Source organism: Acanthochromis polyacanthus, chromosome 20 (genome assembly GCF_021347895.1).
Source record: "Acanthochromis polyacanthus isolate Apoly-LR-REF ecotype Palm Island chromosome 20, KAUST_Apoly_ChrSc, whole genome shotgun sequence".
Classification (NCBI taxonomy): Eukaryota; Metazoa; Chordata; class Actinopteri; family Pomacentridae; genus Acanthochromis; species Acanthochromis polyacanthus.
Genome location: NC_067132.1, coordinates 9,700,888 through 9,714,996, shown reverse-complemented (window position 1 = coordinate 9,714,996; position 14,109 = coordinate 9,700,888). Strand labels below are relative to the sequence as shown.

The 14,109-nt window shown below is 41.1% G+C and overlaps 1 protein-coding gene across 2 annotated transcripts in view; it reads left to right on the top strand.

Moving 5' to 3' along the window:
* Nucleotides 1-2,392: 2,392 nt before the first annotated feature.
* Nucleotides 2,393-14,109, top strand: part of LOC110951091 (partitioning defective 3 homolog) — a 400,033-nt gene continuing 388,316 nt past the window's right edge. The window contains exon 1 of one of the 2 annotated variants that reach the window (XM_051940403.1): nt 2,393-3,060. In XM_051940403.1, coding sequence (XP_051796363.1) covers nt 2,941-3,060 — 120 coding nt within the window. In that variant the 5' untranslated portion in view covers nt 2,393-2,940. The remainder of the gene's footprint in view (nt 3,061-14,109) is intronic. The other variant, XM_051940404.1, reaches the window with a different exon arrangement.

The following is a 14,109-nucleotide window of genomic DNA, read 5'->3' as shown; positions in this document are numbered from 1 at the left end:
GATGAGTTGTATTTTTTAAATGTGGAGACTTCTGTTTTTCTGAGATAGCTAGAAGATACCTGATAGCTAAAACAGAGGACACTATCGAACATATCAGGGCTTGTGAATTAACTGAGAAGAACTCTTTGAAATCTCTGAAACTGTACATTCTGAATTGTCACATGGCCATTCAGGTGTCTGGTCAGCTCATATGCAGGGATGGAAAGTTGGCCAGCCCACACAACCAGTGAAGCCTGTTAGATGACCATTACATACTAATAGAACTGTAATTATATCCCCTAATGTAACTGGAATGAAATCTGCCACTTTTGCATAGTAGTCTGGCCTGCATGAACAAATGATCAAAGTGAGGGACTAAAAAAGTGCAAGTACTTGACCTACAAAAATTTCACACAAAGAAAAAAAATAAAACATAACAAAAATATCCTAGTGTGAGTAATGGTCTGTCTGCTTCCATAACAGCTGTCTGGCTCTGTAATTGCTAATATGGGCTAGGAGCCAGACTTTGCAGGACACTCAGATAAACAATCAATCAATAAGTCCGTCAATGTGTTAAATTAAGAGCTCTTGTGCATGTGGACCAGTCAGTGGCAGAGAAGAACTTCCATCTTGGCTTAACATGTCATTTCCTTCACGTATCACACAAATGCAGCTTGTCTCTCTGCCTCAATAAAATGCAATGCTGTAAAAAAGAGAGGCCAAACTGTATTCTTTTTAGGTACACAGTGCAGAATGAAGATGTCTCCATTCGATTTTTAATAATAAACACAACAGTGAGGACTGTTGAGACATTTTATGTTCCAAACATGCTGAGAACGAGATACAGGACCATCTTTCAGCATCGCCTTGCTCCTCCTCCTCTCTACATTCCTGATGTGCAGTGGACACACTGCATCCCAGACTGTGGTCTTATCTTACTGTAGCAGTGCAGCTGAGTAAATAAATGGCATTAATGAGTGAGCAATAACTCTGGGGCTGAAAATCAGTTTGGATTTTATGCTCACAATTTCATCCTCTTTCAATTGTAAAGAAATGACAGTTGAAAGACACGATGTCTAATTGAGTAAAAAAGAAGCCCGTTGTGAGCTTTAATTATTTGTGTCCATGTTTCTAAATGATTTCCAGAGTTTCAGAGTCAACTGATGCACACATGGAGCTCATAATTATGGATACAGCTGAGACTTATCACTGAAAAGCTAAAAAAAAATTCACACTTATCATTTGCTAACCTTTTTCTCCTCGGTACCACTAGAGGGAGTATTAGTAGTGTGAAAGTGCGAGTGTGTGTTGGAGCTGCACTTGTCAAAGCACATTTAGTACAACCAGTTGAAACAGTTCCCACAGATCCAGCTTTTCACTTTTTCTTTGCACTATTTATGAAATTCAGTGCAAGTGGAAGCATTCACATATGGTTTAAGGTTTCTGGAATGGAGTCAGACACACAGCACTGGCTTCCAAAGGCCAAGATGAAGACATTTCAGGAATTATACTGCACCTTGCATCACATCTAGAGCCCAGCAGTCTGGTTCTGGATCAGTGAATGTAAATGGAAAGGAATACAAAATGAAAGGCTACATTCATTAGAAAGAAGCAGGCTGTATTAGTGCAAAATACGGGAGTTGTTATAGAACTTTATGACCATCTTTCAATATGCTGATGGTAGAGTTCATCTTGCAGTGGTGTTCATGTTCACTCACTTGGACCACATTCGATCATAAAGAGCAAGAGCTGCAGGGAGCGAGTGCAGCTCCACAGAAAGGAGGTAAACTGGGTCAGACTTTATATTCAGCCCTGGGCTGGTTCCTCGTCCTGCACTGCAGGTCAGCAGTATCTCCTCATTCATCACATTAATATATGCTTTGCAATCAGTGGCATAAGTGCAGATCAGTCAAACCTCAGCCTCCATCTGAGAACTTTCTCACTCTGCTGGGGAGTCCGACTCACTCAGTGTGTCTCATTTATTCAGACTGAAATTCAACATCTGTTCATACAGAGTGTTTCATGTGTTGAATCATTCGAACATTTCTCATATCTATCAAATCTGAGTGTGGCAATAAATGAGTAATGCTTGCTGCAATATATTCCTGGAGCCGAGATCAGGTTTTCCCAGACTGCAACTCTCAAACAGACTTTGGCCAGAGGAAGTGTAAGAAACGTTTGTAGAACAGTTAGAACAGTGTTGTGCATCTGTGGCAGTTTGTAGTTGTGTGAACTTCTAGCCTGGGAAATCACTGTTCATTTAATATGGTTTCAACAAGGTGAGAAATGAGCAAAGTGGGAAAGTTGTCAAACACTTAAATGAACCAGAGGTGGGCTTCAATGGCACCCGCAACTCATGTTTACCCATTTATAATCCAGTAGTAGTTTAAACCTTTTGGATCCCAAATTACAGCCACTAATTGAATGGAAACTAAAAAATGTGGTTGTTCTATAGTTATAATAACCAGAAACCATCGTGGCAGCTGATTGTAAAACTACTTGCAAACGTTTCATTCGATGAGGTTTTCCATTTGACTGTCATTCCTCGAGAATCCCCACTGATACAAACCTGCAAACTCAACTTTCAAAACTGTTTTAAAAAAGATCAGATCCAAAGCCCGAGCTGCAGCTACTGGCTGGTGCTGGAAACATTCTTAGTGCCTGCTCTAACATGTGGGCGCACTCGCAGTGTCGGTTGTCAGCTGTCCAGTTGTGCGCTCTCGCTGGAGAGGCTTTTTGTTGGGAAGTTTCTGTAAGTGAGTCAACACGGCACAGGGAGGACGCCACCCAGCCCCGCCGCTGGATCCTCCGCTGGGCTTCTCTCTGCTTCCTCCCAGGACACGAAAGAACAACTTGACTCCACAACAGAGGATTGAGGTTTTTGATCTTCACACACCGGGGATGGTTATCGTCGTTTTTACGCGGCTTTTTCCTCTTTGGAATTAACGCAGCGGAGGAGAAATGAAAGTGACGGTGTGCTTCGGGAGGACCCGGGTGGTCGTTCCGTGTGGAGATGGGAATATGAAAGTCCACAGTCTTATCGAACAGGCGGCCATGAGGTATAAAAAGGCCATAGCGAAGGTAAGTCCCTCCTGACACACACACTCCTCCGCTGCTGTGTGCTTTTGTAGCGTTTCCCTGTGAGAGCGCGGAGCAGCGTGTTCTCTGGAGCCTCAACATGGCGCTTTTCTCGGGGAAAGAGGCACAGATCCAGCGGCTGCCCTCAGAATCGGAGCCGGTGGAGACCCCCAGGGGCCCCTGGAGCAGGGAGAGAGGGGGGAGTGCGCTTTTTGTCATTGTTTCAAAGGAGGCGCACAAGAGAAATTACTTTATTAGCTGGTTTTCTGTTTTGTCTTTATGAAAGCTGTAAAGCAGTTGTGATCACTTCATGATCACATGTTTGTCTGCTATGTTGTCCATGAAAAAAGTTCAAGAAGCAGAAGTACTGGTACAGTAAAGGCAGAGAAATGCGCAAAAGTGCACACAATGGGCACCTGCACTGCCCTAACTGCAGGTTAATGTCACAGTGAAACTCGATTGTGCAACAGCACACACAATAACTAGATCCACACATAATAAACCGGCTGCTACATTATTTTAAACAGTCAGTCCTACAGGTGCTGTCCACCTTGCTGTATTCACTCTTTAGACATTCCAAATCTCATGTCTTTATATCAGTTAAATAAAAAAAACTGATAACACACAAGTGGAGCATTTCCCTTCTATCCACTGTGCACTCATTGCCCTTCTAATTACATGTTTAGAAAGTTCATCCAAGTTTCATGTGCAAATGATGGAACACATGACTGTGTGAAACCCCTGTGCCAAACTCCAATGAGGACACTGATTGCTTTTCCCTATGTGGGTTTCAAGTGGCTGAGCTTTAAAGCCCATTAAATGACTAATGAATGAATTGAAGTTTGCTATGCCGTGGCTGGTAACAGCACTTTCTCCCCTTTCAAAGGAGGTGTCATTACTATTAGAGTCACGTTAAAGCTCCTGCAGGATTGGAATATCTTGGTGGGGCTGTGCTGGTTTTCCCAAGTTATTGCAGTAACTTTCAGATGTGTTTCAGTAAGGTCAGGAGTGGGAACAATATCTGCTTTTTGCCATCAGTATAATCCCAGACATGCAGTGATTCACTGTAAACCTGTACGCAGATACCCTCCTGGATAATGTGAATATTCGCTGTTGTACTTCGGTTGCACATTTGACTTCTGCAGTCAAACAATGGCGAAGTAGGTCAACATAAACACTCTTTCTTGAGAAGCACTTCCTCCTTAGACACACACCAGCTACAACACACATACGTCCATTCACTCCTCTGTTTACCACTGCTTGATGGTTTTCCATGCTTCAGCAGAATGGAGGCGACTGGTCCATTGATCCATGCAGCTGGACTGTAAGTGTAGACGTGTGTTTTCCCTCTGGAGAGCGCTTGGCTCTGGGTTAACACAAACTAAATACCATGTGCCAGACTTCTAGATGACAGGAAGATGTAATCATACATAGGTCACTTCCACATTTATAATATCACAGCAGCTGACAGCTATACATCATTTCTGCAGCCTATCATCTTAAAATGCTGAAATTTTTTAAATGTTCAACCAAATTCACAAATGTGCTAAAAGATGTGACACAAAATTGCGTTGCCTAGCTTGCAGACACTGTGATATACGGTTTTTGTTTGAATACACAAATCTGAATGAATTATTGCTCATATATGAAATCCGATATTATTCCACAGCAGTCAGACTTGCTGGCTGTAGACTTTGAAGTATGACTGTGCCATGGTCTTCTTCTTCCCTCCTATTACTTCCGTTCATTTACAGGGTATTAAAAAGTACCTACTCCATAGCAGGTGCTTCTGATTAGCTCTGAAAAACTGTTGTGTGAGACTCAGTGTTGATTAGTTAAATTCAGAGAGGCCAAAAGAGTGCCATCTTTTCTGCCATCTTGATAGCCTCCAAAATTGCAGTCTTTTCCTTTGTAACATCACCATAGACAATGTAAATTTCACGACATATGCTAACATAGCAAACCTCCATCGTTCGACTTCCTATGAGCTTAAAAAATGGAGTTATGTCCAGTATGTGCTATCTGTCATTTAATTGGTGCACTCAGCGTTAGTGTTGTGGTCAAAGCTGCCACAATCTGCACTATAATGGAAACAGAAAGGCAGAAAGGCTGATTAGGAAGCTGTTTACCATAAATGTTGTGCCACATCACGCCTTCCACGCCTTCTTGCAGTGGAAAGACGCTATTTTGCAAGGACACCATCACTGATTGTGATGCTGTAGGTCTGGTTATGCAAGACTAAGGTGATCCAGTGTTTACATTTAGAACTGAGAACCCAAGGACAATAGAATAGGTGTTGGCTACAAATCAATGTCCAACACTGGCAATACACACTTTGAGAGAAGCAGTTGACGAATGTGATATACAGAAGTCAGTCAGTGTCAATATTTTTTTGTGTTGCAATTGGATGTATCTGAGAACATATTTAACACTTGGCATAAAAGCACTGTAGTTATGATCCAAAGGCCTTGAAAGCTTGATGTGCTCCTGTTGTCTTCTAGTTCATTAGCCATGCACTAAGGTTAAAACATTTATACAATCATGAGCTTCAAACATGAAGTGATGCAGACCAGCAGTTGAGTCATTAATTGGTTGGTTATTGTAACTGTTATGTATTTTCGAGCGACATGGACCCATGTGGTGAAGTCAGATCACCAAGCTGAGCATCACCAACTACTTTTCGCTGCCTTTTCTCTAACATCGGATCCTTCTCTATGCTTTGGTCTAGCCTTCACCTCCCTTCTGCCTCATGTCCACTACCATTCAAAAGTTTGGGGTCACTTAGAAATGTCCTCATTTTTGAAAGAAAAGCAGTTTTTTCAATGAATATAACATTAAATAAATCAGAAATACAATCTAGACATTGGTAAAGTGGTAAATGACTATTCTAGCTGGAAACCGCTGATTTTTAATGGAATATCTCCATAGGGGTACAGAGGAACATTTCCAGCAACCATCACTCCTGTGTTCTAATGCTACATTGTGTTAGCTAATTGTGTTGAAAGGCTCATTGATGATTAAAAAGCACTTGTGCAATTATGTTTGCACATGAATAAAAGTGTGACTTTTCATGGAAAACACGAAATTCCCTGGGTGACCCGAAACTTTTGAACAGTAGTATGTGTGCCTATCTATTATGCACCCCCTGTCAAAAGTTTTGAGATTGGTTCTTATTCAAATAAATGAGAACCTGTCTCAAAACTTTTGACGGGGGGTGTACATAAACTATGTGGAATTTGAAGATGTTTCTTACATGTAGCATTCAGCTTTTTCTGCCATTGCTCTGCTTTTTATGTCTTTGTTTTGTATCTGAGGCTCTGATTTTACTGTGTTGAAGTATCTGAGCTCTATCAGCGACACCACATGCCATGCTGGTGTACCTGATCTTCCCTGGAGAATCTTAAGAGTTGTGTCACAGTCTCAGTGGGACCAAAAATTGTGCATCAGTCTTCCGCCCAAGCACCATTAACTTCAGACTCAATCTGCTCTACAGTATGCACAGTCATGAAGGATTAATGCTAAATGGCTTTTCAGGCTCCTCATCCTGCCTCTATGTTCTCAAGGCTGTTGTTTTTAGCACTTAGCCAGTTGTGTATTACTGTGGATTTACCATTGTTTTTTTGTTATTTAAGCAGGAGCAATATGAAGATGTTATTTTGTTGGCTTTCCTTTTGGCACACAGAACACCACATGGACGTGACTGGGAGGTGCAGATCTGAACTCTTCCTCTTGCATTCTGATTTCACCCACATCTGGTTCAATGTCATGCGCGCATGAAACAAAAGAATACTCAAACATTCAGTCACCGAATCCGTAATTTGTGACTCTAAATCTAGAGCTGCGTTTCTACCTCCTATTTGTCCTCCACTTTCCCACAGTTACTCAACCTAAATATGGGCTAAACCCTTAAAGCACATAATTGCCCTTTTTTCTCCCAAAATTCCACAAATGCAGACTTGGAGACATGTCACAACATCGTCATGTTGTGTAATTACACACATGTGGAAAACAGTCAAACTTCTATATTTCCATATGATCATTTCTGTCATTATCAGCAGCATATGATGAACATGTGTGTTCTGGCCCCTGCATGTCTGAAGGCAAATGCGATGATATGAGTCAATGATTTATATATCATAGCTCATAAAAATGCATATGACATCAGGCATCGTATATTAAAAGGGTCACAGATTGCTTAACTGTGACTGAGTCAGCTGTAGAAACCCTTGGAACTGCTTGATGTGGTATTAAATGGTGCAGAGATATGGGACTGTACGTGCTGATGTTCATGCACTGCTGACTCTCTTGATTACAATGTAGTTTGAAAATAACAGACCTTCTTATGCCCTGACTGGGATCACTTCTCCAAGAAATTATTATTTTCTTCTACGCTTATTGTCACCATGTCAGTCCTTTTCGTTGCTCTAAACTACAGGCTTTTTACTAACAACCATGCGACAGAATCCACAGTGAAAATTAGGAGTTACTGAGAGTTCAGTCAGAAGAAGAAGACACTAGTCAGAGGTAACTGTTTGACATGATTGGAGGTTTGTGTTCTTGCTGACCTTTAGATGACAGGATAGATATTATTCTCATGTCTGTCACACAAATATGAAACTGGCAGTCAAATAGGATTGTTTAAAGACACAATGAGGGATAATTAGTTTGTTTTACCCTTGAAACAATCAAAAAGAAATGACACGGTAAAGCTGCAGTAGGAAGAAATTTGGAAAAACTCTCTGATTGGCAAAAATCTCTGATCACAGAGTACTCATCCATCCATTATCTATACACCGCCTAATCCTCATTAGGGTCGTGGTGGGGCTGGAGTCTATCCCAGCTGACTCGGGGTGATGACAAGAGACACCCTGGACAGGTCACCAGTTTATCACAGGGCTACACATAGAGACAAACAATCACACTCACATTTACACCTACGGACAGTTTAGAATCACCAATTAACCTTAGCAAATTCTTGGACTGTGGGAGGAAGCCGGAGAACCTGAAGAAAACCTATGTAGTCAGAGGGAGAGCATGCAAACTCCATGCAGAAAGATCCCAGGAAGGCCGGGACGTGAACCGGTGATCTTCTAGCTGTAAGGTGAAAGTGCTAACCACCAAGCCCCTGTGCTGGCATGGTCACAGACTAGATTTTCTACAACCAGAAAACACTTCCAGGATGAGGTCTAGAAGTCTAGTTTCATCTTAGATCAATTGAATTACTAGCCTAGCCACGCTAGACCCAGGTCTGAAGACACAAGGGTCTAGGAACTCTCGACAGGGAGGGAGGCGGGCTAAAAGGTTGTCTTTCAAATCACTCTGCAGCAATTGGGTAGGTATACAACCAATCAGCGCAACGAATAGGCTGACGTAGTTCCTAGAGCGCCGGAAATCAGAGGATGCGATAGTTCGGTGAAGCCTTATTTATACAGTCAATGGGTGAAGCTCAAGTATATTACAGACATGTTAACAGAAAGATGATTCAGAGTCGGTACTAATGGAGTTCAATGACTGTTGTCGTTTTTGTTGTTGACCCTGGCAGAGAATTAAATTCGTTGCCGTGGGTTGTCTAGCACGGCTAGGCTAGTTGTTTCCGGTTGTTTCTGTCAGAATCGTCACGCCTCTGTCGTCACTTACTTACGCCCACCTTCTGACTCTATACTTCATGGTGATTCATCGGCCAGTTTTAGGAGCATCCAACCTCTAGGCTTACCGAGGGTAACTAGACCCACCCTGGCAGAGAATTAAATTTGTTGCTGTGGGTTGTCTAGCGCGGCTAGGCTATTGAATTACACTATGCTGAGAGGTTAGTTTGGAAAAAAAATCCACTGTGATAAAACAGATGGGTAGAAAAAGTGACAAAGATGAATTCAGAATTGTACTCAGAGGTGAACATTTTTCAATTCAAGGTGCAACTTAATGCAGAACCAACCCTCAGTGCCCCATCTCACTGTTGACATTTTTAGCGTAGTCTAAAAACCTTTTGCGTACAACTGTCCTAGCTTCATGGAAACATATTTTGTTGGACACGCCCAAGAAATGCTTGGAAATGTTTCCCCTGTTTCCCGCTTTATACTAAGTTAAACTCATTTGATGCTTCATATTTAAGCTATGAATATAGTCTCTCACATGGACAACTGTGGACCTCACAGATGTGTACTTGTTCTCACTATAGTACTTTTCGAGTTTGCGTGAGTCCATTCCATACAAAAGCAGTAGGGCATATTTACGTATTTTGCACGTAAAACACTGCTGTGGAGGATGTGCACCACCCTTGTAGCATAGTGGCAGACAGAAACTTTGTCCTGCACATAGACGTCTGCAAAGGTAGCCATGCAGACTTGAGGAACTATGAAATATATGTAACACAGACCCTCCAGTACCCTTGTGGATGTGGAAAGTATATCACTGGCTTCTGAGTACAGACATCGACATTCTCAGAATTTTTAGCAAGAAAACAAGTTAACGTAATTCCAGAAATCTCAAACTGTCCTTTTTAAAATTCTCAACAGTCCTGAAGAATCAAAGGTTGTCAGTCAAATAAAAAATATCCACTAGGGATAAGGTGTTTTTTTAAGGTGTTTCTTTGACTTCTTGTGGCAGATTTCTCTGCCACAAAGTCTGTTTGTGTGCCATTTTTTCCCACTTTACTTACACTATAGTTCAAAAAATTTGGGGTCACCCAGACAATTTCATGTTTTTCATGAAAACTTACACTTTTATTCATGTGCTAGCATAATTGCACAAGAGTTTTTTAATCATCAATTAGCCTTTCAACACCATTAGCTAACACAATGTAGCATTAGAACACAGGAGTGATGGTTGCTGGAAATGTTCCTCTGTAGCCCTATGGAGATATTCCAGCATGTGGTGTCGCTGATAGAGCTCAGATACTTCAACACAGTCAAATCAGAGCCTCAGATACAAAACAAAGACATAAAAAGCAGAGCAATGGCAGAAAAAGCTAAACGCTACATGTAAGAAATATCTTCGAATTCCACATAGTTTATGTATAATAAATAGGCACATACACTATTGTTTAAATGTTTTGGGTCACCCAGGGAATTTTCGTGTTTTTCATGAAAACTCACACTTTTATTCATGTGCTAATAATTGCACAAGGGTTTTCAAATCATCAATTAGCCTTTCAATAGCATCAGCTAACACAATGTAGCATTAGAACACAGGAGTGATGGTTGCTGGAAATGTTCCTCTGTACCCCTATGGAGATATTCCATAAAGATCAACCGTTTTCCAGCTAGAATAGTCATTTACCACATTAACAATGTCTAGATTGTATTTCTGATTTATTTAATGTTATATTGATCGAAAAAATGCTTTTCTTTCAAAAAATGAGGACATTTCTAAGTGACCCCAAACTTTTGAACAGTCGTGTGCGTCCCAGATATTTTACCTCTTATAACTCCCACCAAAACAGCTGTAAATCATGAATTTTTGTTTTCATTTTGAAAGTGAACACAGTCATAGAACAAGCTGTGTAGTTAGTTCAGTTTGCTGCCACATTCACTTATTCAAACACCCTTTGTCTGCTCTGGGAATTGTTGGCCTTCAGTGAGAGTACAGCTAAGGTTTTTAATCCTCATCTATTCTCAGGTAAGGGCCTGAGTGCAGCTGTGCAGAAACACACTGCAATGAGAAAGTGGGAAGTGCCTCCGAAAAGGATTGTCAGGCCCTATTAGCTCACTACACTCAGCGGTTATGTAATACAGTGGAGCTGCACACTGTGAATAGGTTTATGGAAGATAGTTTAAGAGTGTGTGTGTGTGTGTGTTGGGGGGGGTCATCATATGAGTTGGATGATGGGATGCAATGTGATTGATGGTAACTGAGTATGAGTAGGTCTGTGGTTCAACTAAGTGGCAGTACTTCATTTCTAGAGAGTAGGGAAGAAAAACGGGGGAAGAAGAAGATGAAAAATGTGGCCTCAATAACCTCTCATTCTCTTGTTCTTGTTCTCCTCTGGCTTTTCTTTAGTTTTCCTTCCTTCTTGTATCCCGATCTCTTTTCTTTCCAGCTGCTTGACACAGTCCCATCTTCCAGCTGACTGAGCGGTATCCTTGCTTTCGTGCTGCTGACTCCTTCCAGGGGAATTGTTGGCTGCCAGTGTTTGAGTAAAACATCAGACACCCACAGCTCCAAAAGTCACGAGTTGAAGTTTGGCCAAGCATCCTAAAAAGATGTTCAGCTCCCTTGGCCGGCAACGCAATCCTTCACTCTTTGTCTGCTGACATTATTTACTTAATCTTAGCGTTAACATGTTGAATTGAGCTGCTATATGCAAAGTCAAGCATTTGCTACAATAATAGAACAGTAGAATACAGTAATGCAAAAAAAAAAAAAAGATTACAGGGGGAAAAGCCTGCAATTTGACGTGGAGGCTGGTAACAACATGTTGTACACACGTGGACAAAATTGTTGGTACCCCTCAGTTAAAGAAGGAAAAACCCACAATTCTCACTGAAATCACTTGAAACTCACAAAAGTAACAATAAATAAAAATTTATTGAAAATTAAATAATCAAAATCAGCCATCACTTTTGAATTGTTGATTAACATAATTATTTTTAAAAAAACAAACTAATGAAATAGGGCTGGACAAAAATGATGGTACCCATAACTTAATATTTTGTTGCACAACCTTTTGAGGCAATCACTGCAATTAAACGATTTCTGTATTTGTCAATGAGCGTTCTGCAGCTGTCAACAGGTATTTTGGCCCACTCCTCATGAGCAAACAGCTCCAGTTGTCTCAGGTTTGATGGGTGTCTTCTCCAAATGGCATGTTTCAGCTCCTTCCACATATGTTCAATGGGATTCAGGTCTGGGCTCATAGAAGGCCACTTTAGAATAGTCCAACGCTTTTCTCTCAGCCATTCTTGGGTGTTTTTGGCTGTGTGTTTTGGATCGTTGTCCTGTTGGAAGACCCATGACCTGCGACTGAGACCGAGCTTTCTGACACTAGGCAGCACATTTCTCTCCAGAATGCCTTGATAGTCTTCAGATTTCATCGTACCTTGCACACTTTCAAGACACCCTGTGCCAGATGCAGCAAAGCAGCCCCAAAACATTACTGAGCCTCCTCCATGTTTCACCGTAGGGACAGTGTTCTTTTCTTCGTATGCTTGGTTTTTGAGTCTATGAACATAGAGTTGATGTGCCTTACCAACAATTTTGTCCACGTGTGTATGTAAACGCAAACTGTGGTGACAGTAAATGCAGTAATTCAAGTCCCTCCACAGTTGTTGATTTAACCCCTAAAAACTCATTCTGTGTTTCAAAGTTAGAAGCTTTTTAAGAAAAGAATTCCTTCCTGCCTTCAAACGGCTGAGATGTAACTCTGCACTGTCACTTTCTCTAGAATGCGCAGATCTACGAAGTCCTTTCTTCCCAATCACTCCTCAAACACCGTAGAACTACTCTACACAAGGGCACGCTTTAATATTAGAGTAATTCAGCTATACATGTTGGACGTGTTCATAAACTGGAAACTGATTATGAAGAAGCATATTGGTGTGGAAAACCCCACTCCCACCTTTGAATCCTTAGGTTTGTTACATATAAAAACCTCAGAAGTCTGAACCTGGGTCATTTCAAAATGCACACTTATGGTGTTGATTTAATTCACTCATGGTATGCCTCTGTACATACCATGAGCACCATATTAAAGAAACAACATATCAAAAAGTAAATGAGGCAAATTTTTGATTGGGGGAGTATAAAAATTTGTAACTTTTTTTTTCAGTGTAGAAGCATACATATTGCAGCCCATAAGTCACTTGTGGCATGTTTTTTTCTGTTATGTTAGCAGTCAGCTCAAGCACATGTATAGTAAAGCACTAACTTTGTCGTAAATTTGTGTCTTGTAGCTTTTACAGTGCTAAACAAAAAATCCATTGATATACTTTTTGATAAAACTCTTTCATTCAAGCTCCATATTAAAGAGGTGATCAGAGTGGCCTTTTTATTTATTTATTTTTTTTACCTCAGAAACATCTCCAAGATTAGACAGATTCTGTCATTTCAGGAGGCTGAGGTCTTAATTCACGCTTTTGTTTTCTCACGGTTGGATTATTGCGATGTCCTTTTATCAGGTGCAGATGGTCCAGAACGCAGCAGCTCGCGTTCTGACCAGAGCGAGTAAATATGAGCATACTACTCCAGTGCTGGCCTCTCTGCACTGGCTACCTGTTCTTGTTAAAGCAGACTTTAAGGTGCTGCATTAACCTATAAAATTGAAATCTTATCTGTCCAGCCTGCTGAACCCGTATGTCCCCACTCGGGTTCTCCGTTCCCAGAGGACTGGACTTCTGAATATCCCGAAGGTCCGTAAAAAGACGGTTGGGGAACCGACATTATGGAACAGTCTGTCTGCATTAATGTATTTAAAACTAAGCTGAAGATCCACTTCTTTTTTATATATGTGAATCTTAAATAGTTTGTTTTACTGATGTCTTTTTTATTGTTTTATTTTCATTGTTTGTATCTGTCTTGACTGTTTTTATTGTTTTTATTTCTGTGTACAGCACTTTGACGGAAAGCGCTGTATAAATAAATAAATACAATTATTATTATTATTATAGATTGATATTATGTGTGTGTTGTGTTCCAGTTTTTCCAACTGTTCAACCAGTTGTGGCAACCGGCAGTGTTAATGCCCTTGTAGTAAGAACAGTTGTTGCTTCATGTGTACTCAAGTGTGCTGGAGCTGGTACAACAAAAACTGTGCCACTGTCCAAAAAAGTATCAGCACTGTAGGTGCTACGGGCTCTGGTCTGCATTTATACAGCTTTGCATATGGGTCAATGGCGACTACTTCCACAAAGCCAGCCTGGCTGGCTGATTAAACGGCTGTCTGGCGGGCTTCCCTGCTCACGTGAATGACATCAAGGACAATGACACCACACTCTGAGACTCTTATCTAACCCAAACAGTGCCGCTCTTCAGGGTCAAATAATGTTAAGGCTTCCCACTGAGTAGCAGGTGTACACACATGTACTGATATATAGTATTCACATGCATGCAAAGGCTGCA